The sequence below is a fragment of the Bos javanicus genome, chromosome 1 (assembly GCF_032452875.1).
Source record: "Bos javanicus breed banteng chromosome 1, ARS-OSU_banteng_1.0, whole genome shotgun sequence".
Classification (NCBI taxonomy): Eukaryota; Metazoa; Chordata; class Mammalia; order Artiodactyla; family Bovidae; genus Bos; species Bos javanicus.
The window spans coordinates 156,583,458-156,601,898 of NC_083868.1; the positions used below are offsets into that span (position 1 = coordinate 156,583,458).

At 42.0% G+C, this 18,441-nt stretch overlaps 1 protein-coding gene across 1 annotated transcript in view; it reads left to right on the forward strand.

Moving 5' to 3' along the window:
- KCNH8 (potassium voltage-gated channel subfamily H member 8) overlaps window positions 1-18,441 on the forward strand; it is a 492,242-nt gene that overhangs the window by 376,898 nt on the left and 96,903 nt on the right. Inside the window, exon 8 of the mRNA XM_061425381.1 lies at window positions 1,301-1,498. Within this exon, the coding sequence (XP_061281365.1) occupies window positions 1,301-1,498 (198 nt within the window). The remainder of the gene's footprint in view (window positions 1-1,300; window positions 1,499-18,441) is intronic.

An 18,441-nucleotide genomic window follows, 5' to 3' on the forward strand; every position in this document is an offset into this window, starting at 1 on the left:
GGATGCCTCTAGAGACAGGATAAATAAAACAGAGTGCTTGCCACGGAGCATTTCTCCTTGACCTCAAGGAGCCCTGTTGTTTTCAAGTTTGCATTCTAATTACCTAGCGCAGGTCCACACTATAACCTTAGTTGGTAATGACAGCATTATTACTACTTAATAATGTAGTGACTCTCCATCTCCTCTTGGGAACCCATTAAATGAAGTGTTAATAAGGAAATAGTGGTCAGTGAATAACATCCCTTAACAAAAGCCTTAGGGGTGTTATGGGTTGAGGGGAATTGTCATAGAGCTTTGTAGCACACACACACACACGCGCACATAGAATTTTTAAACATAAGATTTTAAAGGGCAGCTATTTCTAATAAAGGACTTTATTTTAACGTGGTCTCTGGGTTGTGTTTCTAATGTACTATTGTTAATATTGTACTTGCTATTTCCCTTCTTTATTAACATAGCTTTATTATAGCTTGATGATAGTATAATTGACATACAATAAAATGCACTTATTTGAAGCAATTAGATGAGTTTTGATACATATACGCCCCAGTATTGTGGACCAGTTGTGTGGCAACTTCCAGTTCTGTTACAGGGATCTCTTGGTTGTACAGTTTTCTCCCATCATCCCCAGACAGCAGAATGAGGTTGCCAAGGAGGCTTCTTAAGAAAAGCATGGACTAAGACTTATAGGAAATGTCAGCCCACTCCAGTATTTTGCCTGGAGAATCCCCATAGACAGAGGAGTCTGGCGGGCTGCAGTCCATGGGGTCACAAATAGTCAGACAGGATGAAGAGATTTAGCATGCAACATGTCAAGGGAATAAAGTAGGGAAAGTCAGTACATGATCGAAACAAATCACATCTTGCCTGTCCGAAGTCTAGATTTTTGTGTTGGTTGCTATTTACTATCATGCAGGGTTGAAAAACACCTACTCAGCTTCTTTATTTCTTCAAGTTCCAATTGACAAACCAGCTTAACGGCTAATGAAATATACAACATTATTACTGAGCTTAGAAATATCTGCTCTGTCACTGAAGGTAGTTCTTGCATTAGGGTAGCTTTTCAGCTCTGACCGCCACTCCACTCTTGAAGGCATATTCCCTGCTGTGTGATAGACGCGGATGTGTGAGGGTGGCGCTTTTGCTCTAGAGCCGTGGGGTCTAATTCCCTGCCTTTAACTTCCTTTTAACATTCTTTCTCCCACGCGACTCGGTGCATCCTTAAATGTTCATTCATCATTATGCTAATACCGGGACTTTATTTGGGGGGCTTAAATGCTCATTTTTTCTTCCTTTGCAGGCTGGCTCCACGAGTTGGGGAAGAGACTGGAATCGCCCTACTACGGGAACAATACCCTGGGCGGGCCGTCGATCCGAAGTGCCTATATCGCCGCTCTGTACTTCACGCTCAGCAGCCTCACCAGTGTTGGCTTTGGGAACGTCTCTGCTAACACAGATGCAGAAAAGATCTTCTCCATCTGCACCATGCTGATTGGCGGTAAGGAACATTCTTCCTTTAGGCCAGAAGGAACAAGAGCTGCCACACGGCTGCTGTTCCCTTTCCCTTTCCTGCACAGCACGTGTAGGTTGGTTTCCACTGGAAGATTCTAACGGCACTAATGAAATTACTGACCTATGTTTTAGTGTACATGTAGACTAGCAGTGAACGTCTGTGATTCAAGAGTTCCATGCTCTGACAGGTGAAATAACCGTTTACCTGATGGTTCATTTTTTAAATGTGTACATATATATGTATTTAATTGAAGTATAGTTGATTTACAATTTTGTATTAGGTTCAGGTGTACAGCACAGCACAAAGAACCTGCCTGCCAATGCAGGAGACATAAGAGGTGTGGGTTCAATCCCTGGGTTGGGAAGATACCCTGGCGAAGGACACAGCTGCTGCTGCTGCTGCTGCTGCTGCTAAGTCGCTTCAGTCGTGTCCGACTCTGTGTGACCCCATAGACAACAGCCCACTAGGCTCCTCTGACCCTGGGATTCTCCAGGCAAGAACACTGGAGTGGGTTGCCATTTCCTTCTCCAACCCATGAAAGTGAAAAGTGAAAGGGAAGTTGCTCAGTCGTGCCCGACTCTTCTCGACGCCATGGACTGCAGCCTACCAGGCTCCTCCGTCCATGGGATTCTCCAGGCAAGAGTACTCGAGTGGGGTGGGCATAGGTACCCACTCCAGTATTCTCGCCTGGAGAATCCCACGGACAGAGGAGTCCTGTTGGGCGACAGTCCATAGGGTCGCAAAGAGTCCTACACCCTGAAGTAACTTAGAACTCACACGAGTAATGCACTTCCAGGGCTGAGTGAGTTTCAGGTGTGTAGCCAGTGACTCAGTTGTGCGTCTACGTATTCTTTTCAGATTCTCCTCCCGTATAGGTTACTACAGAATATGGAGAGAGCTCCCTGTGCGATAAAGTGTGTCCTTGTTGATCATCTACTTTATATACAGTAGCATGTGTATATTGATTGGGATTATCATGTCCTCTGATACGAGGCTGAACCTCATTATAGAGCATGGTTTCTTCCAACTTCCTTGCATGGATGTGAGATGAACACTGAGACTTACACCACAAGTCCTCCAACCTACCGTGAAACCAGGGCGGCATGAAGGCAAACTTTCCCTCAGGAGTTTAGGATCAGTTTGAAAAGGATCAGCTGAAATGTGTGGGAAGAGTTTAAACAATGCCAGGCAGGATATGCTGAGTACCAAATCAGTTAGGAAGTTCAGAAGCAGTGAGACGCGGGGCCAAGGATCAGGGGATTTCTTGGAAAGGCAGAGCAGCTGAAGTAGCAGGCTGGGACTGCAGCCCTTGGAACAGGCTTTGGGCCAACGTGGAGCAGAAACAGCCTAGGGAGCCGGAAACAGGAATTCTCATTTTCTGGAGAGCTGTGATGTGCCAGCTCCCGTGGTGGCGATGTTATAACCGGTATTATGGCTTACATAATTGCCGCTCTCTTTGAGGGCCCATCTTTCAGCCCAGCAGAATGACAAGCATTTTGCAAACAAACACAGTCTATACTTATTTAATATCTGCCCATGTTTTTCCTACTCCTAATGGAAATTTTTTGGAAATGCTCAAGGCTTAACCTACTAATTTGACATTGGAAGACTATGTTAGATAATGATGCTTATTTCCTATTGATTCACAGACTCTAGCGTAAGCAGTCCTGAATTAGAAACTGCTAAGGGTATTATTGTTCCCTGTTATTCCCTGTAAGTAGAAGCTAAGCCAGTCACAAAGCCAAAAGATATGGGAAATACTCAGATAATGCCACTTTGTCACTTGGTAAATGTTTATTGAGCAAATGACCCAGGTGCAAAACCAGTACTCACTTGTAAATGGCGTTAAAGCATTTAGGTAAGTTAGCGGAACTTAGGAAGCCATTGGTTTTGAATGGCAAATAACATGTAGGTAACTTGAATTTATTAAATAAAGCTTCGCAAATTTATGTCTGTGGGAAATAGCTGTATTATTGTGACAATTACCCTAGGCTAAGAGAAGTGATGCCTTCATTTCAATATTTCCTGGTTAACTAATTGCTGGCATAATTTTGAGAACTAATCCTAAGAGCTCACAATATTGAATACTTTGTTCATTTAATTCTTGTAACACTATGAAATACAGATTATTAGCACCCTAATTTCAGAGAAGGCAATGGCACCCCACTCCAGTACTCTTGCCTGGAAAATCCCATGGATGGAGGAGCCTGGTAGGCTGCAGTCCGTGGGGTCGCTACAGTCAGACACGACTGAGTGACTTCACTTTCACTTTTCACTTTCCTGCATTGGAGAGGGAAATGGCAACTCACTCCAGTTTTCTTGCCTGGAGAATCCCAGGGATGGGGGAGCCTGGTGGCTGCCATCTATGGGGTCGCACAGAGTCGGACACGACTGAAGTGACTTAGCAGCAGCAGCAGCACCCTAATTTAGATATAAGGCAACAGAGGTTTATTGAATTTAAATGCCAGGATTCACTTAAACCTAGCAAACTTTTTGTAAGATATCCATTTCATTATATACTGCAAATTTATTTTATTCATTGAATTTCTATAATTATGTACAAATAATTTATTTTTAATTTAAAGTATGCATTACCATGGAATAAATGCTAAGATATCTTATTAGGGATCCCCACACAGGCTTATGAAGTTGCTAATGGCAGGGACACAATATCTACTACAAAAGCAGGCAGGAGTGGTATTAAATGCTGCAGGTGGCTGTCAAAACCCCAGAGAATTATCTGGGGCAGAGGCTCTCAGAAGCTGAGTGAGAAGAGAGAAAGAGAAGACTCTACATGGCATCTGTAATTAAAGAGTGTACGTATCACTGATTTATGGGAAGAATATTTTAAGCTATTGAAGAGAAGCAAAAATAATGAAAAAAATATCCATACCTAGACAAGTCTATGTAAATTTTGAGAAGACCCAAAACAAAGGAGGAACCCTAAAAGCTTCAACAACTCTTAGAATTAATAAGTAAATTTAGGAAGGCTGATGGATATAAAGTCAATATGCAAAAGAATCAATTATATTCTATATTAGTAATAAACAACAGGACAATGAAATATAAAATAGAATTATGAAACATCAAATACACAGGAACATATATTTAAAATATGCAATATTATTACACAGAAAACTACAAAATATTGAAAAATTTACCAGTAGTTTAAAATAGTGGAAGGATATGCCTGCATTGGGCTTTCCTGTAGTTCAGCAGGTAAAGAATTTGCCTGCAATGCAAGAGACCCCGATTCGATTCCTGGGTCGGGAAGATCCCCTAGAGAAGGGATAGGCTACCCACTCTAGTATTCTTGGGCTTCCCTGCTGGCTCAGCTGGTAAAGAATCCGCCTGCAATGCCAGAGACATGGGTTCGATCCATGGGGTGGGAAGATCCCCTGGAGAATGGAAAGGCTACCCACTCCAGTATTCTGGCCTGGAGAATCCCATGGGCTGTATAGTCCGTGGGGTGGCAAAGAGTTGGACATGACTGAGCACTAACACTTTCACTTTCATGGTAAACATACTAGTTTTATTCAAATTAACCTTAAGAGTCAATGCAATCTCAGTTTTAAAAACCCAGTAAATGTGTGTTTGTCTGTATGTATGAGCCTGTTTGAAAACTGACAAGCTGTTTCTAAAAATCAAGGGAATGCAAAATTAAAAAGAATGTAAGCAGTAAAGAAGAACATTATATTGTAAAGCTTCATAAAGAAGAACAAAATTGGAAGATTTATGCTGCAAATATCATGCTGTGCAACAGTCACAATAGTTAAAGTCTGGTGTTGCCTCTGGGAGAGCTAACTGAGCTAATGGAAAAGAAGAGTGTGCAAAAACCTGCCCATAAACATACAGCCGCTTCATTTATGACACTGGGGACACTGTAACACAAGGGAGAAATGAGGACACTTTTAAAGTTAATCTGTGTTGGCGCGTAGCTGCATTGCCATGTTCTGTTAGTTTCTGCTGCACAGCAACGTGAATCAGCTCTCTGTACATGTATCCCTTCATTTTCAATTTCCCTCCCATAGATCACCAGAAAGCACTGGGCAGAGTCCCCTGAGTCCCCTGAGTCGGTTCTCATTGGTTATCTATTTTATACATAGCACCAATAGTGTGCATATATGTATCAATCCCCATCTCCCGATTCCCCCACCTTCTTCCCCTTCCTTTCTTCATATGTTTGTTGTCCACATGTGTGTCTCTATTTCCGCTCTGCAAACAAGTTCATCCGGACCATTTTTCTATATTCTACATGTATGTTTTGATGTGCAATATTTGTCTTTCTCCTTCTGACTCACTTCACTCTGTGTAACAGTCTCCAGCTTTATCCACATCTCTGCAAGTGACACAGTTTCATTCCTTTTTAGGGCTGAGTAGTATTCCACTGTCAGAAAAGGCACTGGCACCCACTCCAGTACTCTTGCCTGGAAAATCCCATGGACGGAGGAGCCTGGTGGGCTGCAGTCCATGGGGTCGCTAAGAGTCAGACACGACTGAGCGACTTCACTTTCACTCTTCACCTTCATGCACTGGAGAAGGAAATGGCAACCCACTCCAGGGTTCTTGCCTGGAGAATCCCAGGGACGGGGGAGCCTGGTGGGCTGCCGTCTATGGGGTCGCACAGAGTTGGACACGACTGAAGCGACTTAGCAGCCGCAGCAGTGTTCCACTGTATATGTGTACTGCATCTTCTTTATCCATTCCTCTGTTGATGGACATTTAGGTTGCTTCCTTGTCGTGGCTGTTGTAAATAGTTCCACAATGAACATTAGACAACCTATATCTTTTGAAATTATAGTTTCCTCCAGGCATATGCCCAGGAGTGCAGGGATTGCTAGGTCCATGGTAGCTCTATTTTCAGTTTTTTTAAAAACTTCCATACTATTATTCAGAGTGCCTGCATCAATTTACATTCGCACCAACAATGCAAAAAGGCTCCGTTTTCTCCATACCCTCTCCAGCATTCATTGTCTGTAGGTATTTTGATGACGGCCATTCTGACAGTGCAAGGTGATACTTCATTGTGGTTTTAATATGCATTTCTCTAATAATCAGTAATGTTGAACATCTTTTCACATGTTTGTTGGCCTTCTGTAGATCTTATTTCTACATGTTGAAAAACAAACTTGACCATCTTAACACTAAGTTGAAATTAATTCCAGATGGATTTTCATTCAATGGTAAAGGGAAACAATAAAACTTCTAAAAGATAACATCAATTCTGTTTAGTCGCTCAGTCTTGTCCGACTTTTTTGACACCCCAGGAATCGCAGCACACCAGGTCTCCCTGTGTGTCACCATCTCCCAGAGTTCACCCAAACTCATGTCCATCAAGTCGGTGATGCCATCCAGCCATCTCATCCTCTGTCGTCCCCTTCTCCTCCTGCCCCCAATCCCTCCCAGCATCAGAGTCTTTTCCAATGAGTCAACTTTTCGCATGAGGTGGCCAAAGTACTGGAGTTTCAGCTTTAACATCAGTCCTTCCAATGAACACCCAGGACTGATCTCCTTTAGGATGGACTGGTTGGATCTCTGTGCAGTCCAAGGGACTCTCAAGAGTCTTCTCCAACACCACAGTTCAAAAGCATCAATTCTTTGGCACTCAGCTTTCTTCACAGTCCAACTCTTACATCCATACATGACCAATGGAAAAACCATAGCCTTGACTAGACGGACCTTTATTGGCAAAGTAATATCTCTGCTTTTGAATATGCTGTCTAGGTTGGTCATAACTTTCCTTCCAAGGAGCAATGGTCTTTTAATTTCATGACTGCAGTCACCATCTGCAGTGATGTTGGAGCCCAAAAAAATAAAGTCTGACACTGTTTCCACTGTTTCCCCATCTATTTGCCATGAAGTGATGGGACCAGAGGCCATGATCTTCGTTTTCTGAATGTTGAGCTTTAAGCCAACTTTTTCACTCTCCTCTTTCACTTTCATCAAGAGGCTTTTGAGTTCCTCTTCACTTTCTGCCATAAGGGTGGTGTCATCTGCATATCTAAGGTTATTGATATTTCTCCTGGCAATCTTGATTCCAGCTTGTGCTTCTCCCAGCCCAGCATTTCTCATGATGTACTCTGCATAGAAGTTAAATAAGCAGGGTGACAATATACAGCCTTGACGAACTCCTTTTCCTATTTGGAACCAGTCTGTTGTTCCATGTCTAGTTCTAACTGTTGCTTCCTGACCTGAATATAGGTTTCTCAAGAGGCAGGTAAGGTAGTCTGGTATTCCCATCTCTTTCAGAATTTCCCACAGTTTATTGTGATCCACACAGTCAAAGGCTTTGGCATAGTCAATAAAGCAGAAATAGATGCTTTTCTGGAACTCTCTTGCTTTTTCCATGATCCAGCAGATGTTGACAATTTGATCTCTGGTTCCTCTGCCTTTTCTAAAACCAGCTTGAACATCTGGAAGTTCACGGTTCACATACTACTGAAGCCTGGCTTGGAGAATTTTGAGCATTACTTTACTAGCATGTGAGATGAGTGCAGTTGTGCGGTAGTTTGAGCATTCTTTGGCATTGCCTTTCTTTGGGATTGGAATGAAAACTGACCTTTTCCAGTCCTGTGGCCACTGCTGAGTTTTCCCAATTTGCTGGCATATTGAGTGTAGCACTTTCACAACATCATCTTTCAAGATTTGAAAGAGCTCAACTGAATTCCATCACCTCCACTAGCTTTGTTCGTAGTGATGCTTTCTAAGGCCCACTTGACTTCACATTCCAGGATGTCTGGCTCTAGGTGAGTGATCACACCATCGTGATTATCTGGGTCATGAAGATCTTTTTTGTACAGTTTTTCTGTGTATTCCTGCCACCTCTTCATAATATTTTGTGCCTCTGTTAGGTCTATATCATTTCTGTCCTTTATCGAGCCCATCTTTCCATGAAATCTTCCCTTGGTATCTCTAATTTTCTTGAAGAGATCTCTAGTCTTTCCCATTCTGTTGTTTTCCTCTATTTCTTTGCACTGATCGCTGAGGAAGGCTCTTATCTCTCCTTGCTATTGTTTGGAACTCTGCATTCAGATGCTTATATCTTTCCTTTTCTCCTTTGCTTTTCACTTCTCTTCTTTTCACAGCTATTTGTAAGACCTCCCCAGACAGCCATTTTGCTCTTTTGCATTTCTTTTCCATGGGGATGGTCTTGATCCCTGTCTCCTGTATAATGTCATGAACCTCCGTCCATAGTTCATCAGGGACTCTATCTATCAGATCTAGTCCCTTAAATCTATTTCTCACTTCCACTGTATAACCATAAGGAATTTGATTTAGGTCATACCTGAATGGTCTAGTGGTTTTCCCTACTTTCTTCAATTTAAGCCTGAATTTGGCAATAAGGAGTTCACGATCTGAGCCACAGTCAGCTCCCAGTCTTATTTTTGCTGACTGTATAGAGCTTCTCTATCTTTGGCTGCAAAGAATAAAATCAGTCTGATTTCAGTGTTGACCATCTGGTGATGTCCATGTTTAGAGTCTTCTCTTGTGTTGTGGGAAGAGGGTGTTTGCTATGACCAGTGCATTCTCTTGGCAAAACTCCATTAGTCTTTGCCCTGCTTCATTCTATACTTCAAGGCCAAATTTGCCTGTTACTCCAGGTGTTTCTTGACTTCCTACTTTTGCATTCCAGTCCCCTATAATGAAAAGGGCATCTTTTTGGGGTGTTATTTCTAAAAGGTCTTGTAAGTCTTCATAGAACTGTTCAACTTCAGCTTCTTTAGCGTTACTCATTGGGGCAGAGGCTTGGATCACCATGATATTGAATGGTTTGCCTTGAAAACAAACAGAGATCATTCTGTCATTTTTGAGATTGCATCCAAGTACTGCATTTTGGACTCTTTTGTTGACCATGATGGCTACTCCATTTCTTCTAAGGGATTCCTGCCCGCAGTAGTAGATATAATGGTCATCTGAGTTAAACTCACCCATTTAGTCCATCTTAGTTCGCTGCTTCCTAGAATGTCGATGTTCACTCTTGCCATCTCCTGTTTGACCACTTCCAATTTGCCTTGATTCATGGACCTGACATTCCAGGTTCCTATGCAATATTGCTCTTTAGAGCATCGGATGTTGCTTCTATCACCAGTCCCATCCACAACTGGGTATTGTTTTTGCTTTGGCTCCATCCCTTCATTCTTTCTGGAGTCATTTCTCTACTGATCTCCTGTAACATATTGGGCACCTACTGACCTGGGGAGTTCATCTTTCAGTGTCCTATCATTTTGCCTTTTCATACTGTTAAGGCAAGAATACTGAAGTGGTTTGCCATTCCCTTCTCTAGTGGACCACATTCTGTCAGACCTCTCCACCAAGACCTGACCATCTTGGGTGGCCCCACATGGCATGGCTTAGTTTCATTGAGTTAGACAAGGCTGTGGTCTGTGTGATCAGATTGGCTAGTTTTCTGTAATTATGGTTTCAGTGTGTCTGCCCTCTGATACCCTCTCGCAACACCTACCATCTTACTTGGGTTTCTCTTACCTTGGACGTGGGGTATCTCTTACCTTGGACGTGGAGTATCTCTTCACGGCTGCTCCAGCAAAGCGCAGCTGCTGCTCCTTACCTTGAATGAGGTCACCCCTCCTGACCTTAAACGTGGAGTAGCTCCTCTCGGCTCTCCTGCTCCTGCAGCAGCCACTCCTTGGACCTGGGGTGCTCCTCTTGGCTGCTGCCCCTGACCTCGGGCATGGGGTAGCTCCTCTCAGCTGCCTCCCTGATCTCAGATGTTAAAGACCCTGCTGCTCTCCAGATGGGCACCCTTTCTCAATAAAGGGGCTTCCCTTGTGCTTTTGCTTTGTCATGTGTCTCCTTGGACAATTGATTTCCAAAAGATAGCATAGGAGAATATTTTCATGACCTTGGGTTTGGCAGAGATTTCTTATCAGATCAGATCAGTCACTCAGTCGAGTCCGACTCTCTGAGTCCCCATGAATTGCAGCACACCAGGCCTCCCTGTCAATCACCAACTCCTGGAGTTCACTGAGATTCACATCCAACGAGTCAGTGATGCCATCCAGCCATCTCATCCTCTGTCGTCCCCTTCTCCTCTTGCCCCCAATCCCTCCCAGCATCAGAGTCTTTTCCAATGAGTCAACTCTTCACATGAGGTGGCCAAAGTACTGGAGTTTCAGCTTTAGCATCATTCCTTCCAAAGAAATCCCAGGGCTGATCTCCTTCAGAATGGACTGGTTGGATCTCCTTGCAGTCCAAGGGACTCTCAAGAGTCTTCTCCAACACCACAATTCAAAAGCATCAATTCTTCGGCGCTCAGCTTTCTTCACAGTCCAACTCTCACATCCATACATGACCACAGGAAAAACCATAGCTTTGACTAGACAGACCTTTGTTGGCAAAGTAATGTCTCTGCTTTTGAATATGCTATCTAGGTTGGTCATAATTTTCCTTCCAAGGAGTAAGTGTTTTTTAATTTCATGGCTGCAGTCACCATCTGTAGTGATTTTGGAGCCCAGAAAAATAAAGTCTGACACTGTTTCCACTGTTTCCCCATCTATTTCCCATGAAGTGATGGGACCAGATGCCATGATCTTCCTTTTCTGAATGTTGAGCTTTAAGTCAACTTTTTCACTCCCCTCTTTCACTTTCATCAAGAGGCTTTTTAGTTCCTCTTCACTTTCTGCCATAAGGGTGGTGTCATCTGCACATCTGAGGTTATTGATATTTCTCCTGGCAATCTTGATTCCAGCTTGTGTTTCTTCCAGCCCAGCATTTCTCATGATGTACTCTGCATATAAGTTAAATAAGCAGGGTGACAATATACAGCCTTGACGAACTCCTTTTCCTATTTGGAACCAGTCTATTGTTCCATGTCCAGTTCTAACTGTTGCTTCCTGACCTGCATACAAATTTCTCAAGAGGCAGATCAGGTGGTCTGGTATTCCCATCTCTTTCAGAATTTCCCACAGTTTATTGTGATCCACACAGTCAAAGGCTTTGGCATAGTCAATAAAGCAGAAATAGATGCTTTTCTGGAACTCTCTTGCTTTTTCCATGATCCAGCGGATGTTGGCAATTTGATCTCTGGTTCCTCTGCCTTTTCTAAAACCAGCTTGAACATCAGGAAGTTCACGGTTCACATATTGCTGAAGCCTGGCTTGGAGAATTTTGAGCATTACTTTACTAGCGTGTGAGATGAGTGCAATTGTGTGGTAGTTTGAGCATTCTTTGGCATTGCCTTTCTTTGGGATTAGAATGAAAACTGACCTTTTCCAGTCCTGTGGCCACTGCTGAGTTTTCCCAATTAGCTGGCATATTGAATGCAGCACTTTCACAGCATCATCTTTCAGGATTTGGAATAGCTCAACTGGAATTCCATCACCTCCACTAGCTTTGTTCGTAATGATGCTTTCTAAGGCCCACTTGACTTCACATTCAAAATTTCTTAAGCATGACACAAAAAGCCATATCCACAAGAGTAAACGTGATAAATTGAATTTCAGGGCTTCTATTTATCAAGTGAAAGTCTCTCAGTCATGTCCTACTCTTTGTGATGGTATGGACTATACAGTGCGTGAAATTCTCCAGGCTGGAATACTGGAGTGGGTAGCCTTTCCCTTCTCCATGGGATCTTCCCAATCCAGGGATCAAAGCCAGGTCTCCCACATTGCAAGCAGATTCTTTACCAGCTGAGCCACAAGGGAAGCCTTTTCTAATTATCAAAAGATATTATTTAGAATGTGAAGAGGCAAACCACAGGATAGAAGTTATTTGCAAAAACAAACATGTATCTGATGAAAGACTCATGTATTATATATAAAGAACTCTTACAAATCAATAAGATCAGACAACTAAAAAACGTGTTAAAGATTTTTAAGCACTTGAAACATAGATTTCCATGCCAGAATAAACAATAAACATACAAAAAAGTTGACCAGCTTCATTCATCTAGGATATACAAATTAAGATCAAAATTAGATCGCATTTACATTCACCAGAGTGGTGTACTTGAAAGCACTGACCACCCTAAGAGTTTGAGAGGATATGGAGCACTCCTCTAAAGTGGGTCAGTTTGTACAGGAGTCGTCAGCATTTGCCAAGTCTGAACATGCCTATTTTCTGGGGCTAAACAATTCCATTTGTGAAGGTATATCCAGCAGAAAACCATATGTAGACACATCATAGACATACATATAGAAGCATTACTCAAAAAATTGCAAAGTGGAAATGTTCATTAATAGGAGAATAAGTATGTAAATTGTGAAATGATTGTTCAGGAGAGTACCGTACCATGATGAGAATGAATGGACTGCTATGTCACGTGACCACAGGGATAAACCTTATGAACTCATGCTGACCAGAGCAAACAGACACAGATCAGTGGTTATGGTAGGACTTTGCTTAAGGAAAGCTAAAGAGGAGGCGAAACTTATTGATTGCAGTGTGATTTATAACCGTGGTTACCTTGGTGAGGGTGCTGATTAGTCATTATAAGACGAACTCCAGGGAGTCTGGAATGCTGATAATACACCATCTGTTTATCTGAGGGGATCCCATAGGTCTGTTCACTCTGAGAAATCTCAGTGAGCTCTGCGTTTAGCATGTGTGTGATTTCCTCAATGTGGGTCTTTGGTATTAATTTTATCCTGTAAAAGTATAATAGATGACCTAAAAATGATTATGTGACTATCTAGTGTGGGATGAGAAAGGGGATAGTGGTGAGCTGACAGCAGTGACCTTTCATGTCAAGTTGCTTTTTAGGTTTTATCTTAATATGATAAGTCAACCAGTGGAGGTAAAACGGCGTGATCTACAATATGCATGATGATTACAAGACCTAAAAGAAGCAATTTGGAAAGACTGCCTTTGGGGATTGGGATCAGGATGTTGGGACAGGCTTGGGACCAAACCATTCATAAATTTTCTCAGCTACTTTGGTGGGATTATAAAACTTTTTAAAGAAAGTATCAAAGTGCCAGAGGTTCATTTCAGTTCCATAAATATTTATGACACACTAAAATTATACTAGGCACTGTGCTAGATGCTGGGGAAACAAAGATGACTAAAATAGGATGCTTTCCTTCGAGGAGTTCACAGTGGAGTAATGGAAATAGGTACTTAGGCAGATGATGTTCTTTACTTTTCCATTTTAGCTTCATAATGCACATTTCGAAAGCACCGGAAAAATCCACATAAAAAGTAAAAGTACATATAATCCCGCCTCCAAAAAGATATTCTTTATAGTCTTTTTATACATTTGCATCCCTATTTTCTGAAAGATTTATATCAATTTCACATATCATTTTTGTCACCAAACAGAATATCTTGAGAACATTTTGCCGTGTCTTGTAAATTTCTTCTGCTTATTAGTGGCGACTTAACGGTACCCTAGTGAGTGAGCCACAAGTATTGGGACCATTAGCTCAGCCTTGGAGGTTAGACAAAGCTTCCTAATGAAGAGGACTCCTCACTAAGAACATGTCTAGTTCAAATATGGCATCGTTGTCATGGAAAATGTGGAGTTAAACTCAACAGCCAAGGCGTTCTTGGGTCCTCTTAGCCTATATTTACTACCCTGATGTGGTTTTATTAGACCCAGAAGTTTCCTGTTTTTAAGGTACCTTTACACTGCCATTTCAGTTCATCATTTAGAAAGTTGATCTCACTTTCTGATTTCTCCGCCAACTGCCGCCCACAAGCCGTGTACTTATAGCAAGGACTGGAAAATTCCAGGGCAATATGTAGGCAAGAGGGAGGAGCAGGGCAGCTGAAATACCCCCGAGCCTGAACTCTAGTCTGCTTATGACCAGGAGAGCCTAGTCCCGCTGTGGACTCACTCCAAAGTAGTTGACTAAAGGAGCCAGAATTGATGTTGTATCTCAGGATAGCAAGGTTGCTCCAAATCCAGAAAGAGAAGTGGTGGAGAGAAAGGGAGAGAGAGGAGGGGGAGAGGAGGGGCGGGGAAGAAAGGGGAAAGGGAAAGGACAGATCAAAAAGGAGAGAGAAAGCCGGGCAGCCTGTAAGAGCGCATTTTCACTCGAGGTCTCTTTATTTTCTTCTCGGATCCCGATTGTTGAATGTCCTCCAAAGACCTGATATTATGATGGTATTTTACAAAATATGTGCTATACAAAACTCCTACACAATGCAAAAGAGCCTCCCACACACTCAGCAGCAGGCCTAGCATGCTACTTTAAGAATTATACACATCAAATTTGCTGGGAATAAAAGGAAAAGCAAAGGATAATTTCCAGACTGACCTGGATATAGAAGTTCTTCTGTCAAAGTTTGATAGCAGATGGAGTGATCTGGCCTGACAGTTGCACACACACTTCACCAGGGTGAAAACGATCACGCAGGGCAGAGAAGGAATAGCTTTGGAAACTGAGAGACTAGGAGAGCTAGGTTTTATTTTTTAACTACTTAAATCAGAAGTATTTTCCTATGCTAAAATGAGGCTTTGAAATTATGATGACTCAGACATACACTGGGCTCCCTGTGGCTCAGCTGGTGAAGAATCTGCCTGCAATGCGGGAGACCTGGGTTCGATCCCTGGGTTGGGAAGATCCCCTGGAGAAGGGAAAGGCTACCCACTCCAGTGTTCCTGCCTGGAGAATCCCATGGGCTGTATAGTCCATGGGGTCACAAAGAGTCGTACACGACTGAGTGACTTTTACTTATTCACTTCCTGTGCTAAAATGAGACTTTGAAATTATGATGACTCAGACATACACTAGTTACTTTCCAACAACACTTGTGAATACTACAATTAATCCAGTAATTCATTTTATTGATAATGTACAATTAGGATGCTAAATGGTCTGAACGTATTACTTCTCTTACTTTAAGTGCTTTACACCCATTATAATTAAGCAAAGCAAAGTTAAAATCACACACATAATAAGGAAAGTAGTATTAATAAATGAAATAAAATTGTCCTCCATACTCAGTTTAATTACCATAAAAGACTATTACTACATACTTTGACAGATGGTGGGGCTTCCAAACACTGAGCCCAACCCAGGGATTGAACCTGGGTCTCCTGCATCGTAGTCAGACGCTTTACCATCTGGGACATCAGCGAAGTCACATAAATGTATTAACACGGCCTGAAATTGATGTTTAACTCCTTGGACTTGGAGCAGAATCAGTTCTTTCCTTTGCTGAGTGTTTATCATAAACAGAGATCTCCTCTTGCAAATAAAATATTTAAGCATCAGAATGGACCTCTCTTTATGACCTACAAATAACCATTCAACATTTAGTTATTAAGCAATATGTGTTTTTCTTGGAATAGTTTTAATCCTTTGAGAGACATTTCATCTTTGAACATTTAGAAAGAATATACACCTATGCATGCTGGCATGTGGCAGGCGTTTCTTAAATATTTCTTGAATTTCTTCCATCAAGAAGTTATTTACACAAACCACCATTCTTAATTATTTGACAGGTTGCTGGAAAACCTTAAGTCTGGGTTTCTCCCCACAGTTGTATACCACTGAGCAACCTGAAAATGCATAACACTTTTTACTTTGATGGAAAATTTAACATAAATTTGAGCACCCACTGTTTTTCACACACATCAGGCACTTTTTAAAAACATATGTTAACACTTTAAATCCTTATTGATAGGAATAATCCTGTCAATAGGTACAATTATGCCCATTTTACATATAAAGAAACCATGCAAGGGAATTATATATCTTGTCTGATTTACAAAATTAGAAGGTGGTATAACCAGGATTTAAATCCAGTGGGGTCTGATTCCAAAGTCCATATTTCCTCTGCAACATTATATTGCCTCCTGTATATAGACCTTAAGTTTAACTCTATTCTAGTAACTTCTTCAAAATATTGAGACCTTTCTTGTTAGTATGGGCTGACTTTATTAGCATGGTGGCCATATTTTCCATAGAGAAATGGTAATGTTTAACCTGATAAAGAGTTTTAAGTCCAGTGTTAGATTAGCTGGAAGTTAGTATGACAGAGGTTAATTTCTGATAAATGTAGGGGCAAGAAAGAATTCGAGTTGGGGCTATCTTGAAATATTCAGAAGGATGGATATAATAACAGGTTGACACATTTGCACTAATTTATCGATTTTGATGCTAAGAAATCTTTAACATAATTCCTTAGAAATTGGGATTTTGGCACAGAAATGTTTTGACAGGTCTTAACAGACAAAATAGACATTTTTAGTCTTTTTTTTTTTTTAACTAAAACCTGCTGAAGTTAGTGATTTCTCCCAACCCCTGAGCTTCTTGTGTGCTTAACTGCTCAGTCACATCTGACTCTTTGTGACCCCACAGACCGGAGCCCACCAGGCTCCTCTGTCCACGGGATTCTCCAGGCAAGAATACTGGAGTGGGAAGCTGCTCCCTTCCCTGAGTGTCTTACCTCCTGGCCAATCCCACAGGGATTGATGCTGAAATCTGAACAGAGAGTTGATCTGCCCACAAACGTGGGCACACCTCATTCTTTCTCCCAGGTCCACAAACCTAGGTGGGTCCCAGGCCTTCTCGGGGCTCCCTCCTGGTGGTGTCACTTGGCCATTCCCACTGTTAGACCAACAGCTACTGTTTAGGGCCAAATCCTCACGTCTTTTCTGACTTTGAGATTCCTGATCCCGCCCCAGAGCGTGCAGCTCCTGGGAAGTTGAGTCCGTCTGCACACTCTACTTCTTCTGTAAGACAAATCCCATCCCCAGGCCCCATCCACTCTGGAATTCTGGTCAACAAAGCCTGATCTCTCATTACACTCTGTTGGTGCTTTACGGAGGGAAAGTCTCAGCGAGGAGGCAGAGATAAAGTGAGTCAGAAAGAGAAAAACAAATACCATATACGTGTGGACTCTAGAAACATTAGGTCCTAATGAACCTATGTTTGCAAAGCACAAAGAGAGACACACAGAGAACAAATGTATGGACCCCGGGGTGGGGGATGAATTGAGAGGTTGGGATTGACATATATACACTGCTATGCATAAAACAGATAACTCCTAAGAAACTGTAGCCCAGGAGACTCTGCTCAATGCTCGGTGGTGACCTAAATGGGAAGGAAATACAAAAAAGAGGAGAGAGATGTGCACATATAGCTGATTTGCTTTGCTGTACAGTAGAAACTAATGCAACCTTATAAAGCAAGTGTACACCAGTTTAAAAAAAAAAAAATACTATCTGACCAAGAAACCTCATCAAAATGGGAGTCACATATTCATGGACCATCTGGCTCTTCTCAGAAGGGCAGCAAGGGCTCGACGCACAGCTCCTGGTTTTCTCTGTTGATTCTTTGCTCCTTGAATGGTCTCAAAATTTCTAGTATCTATCGCTCTTAAAATTAAAGCAACTAAAGAGCTGGGATTCAGATTGTCTAGGAAATCCTCAATTACATTTCTAACATCTTTTTTGGAGTCTTTATTAATATAAATGTGTCACATTTAATATCCTAAAACTAATTTCAAATGATGGCTTTGGGGAAGAGACTAATATTCTCATAAAGGTTAACCCAGTTTTTTTTTTATAGACTTACTTTTGAAATGTAATTGTTATTGTAATAAAACTATAAGGCCCTAACTTGATAGCTTATTCTATAAAATTATTAAAACAGTTTCATCATACCTGCATAACTATGGGCTTCCCAGTCGCTGCTAGTGGAAAAGAACTGGCCTGCCACTGCAGGAGACACAAGAGGCGTGAGTTCGATCCCTGGGTCTGGAAGATCCTCTGAAGGAGGGCATGGCAACCCACTCCAGTATTCTTGCCTGGAGAATCCCGTGGACAGAGGAGCCTGGTGGGCTACAGGCCATAAGGTCACACAGAGTCAGATGCAGCTAAAGCAACTTAGCACACACGCGACCCTACCCACCTATACCCAGCTGTTAGAATAATACAGATGTTGAATAGAGTACAACATAAAAGTTGTTGTCATAACCGGAATGGTAGCCAACAGATTAAGTGTGGGTCAAAGGGGGTC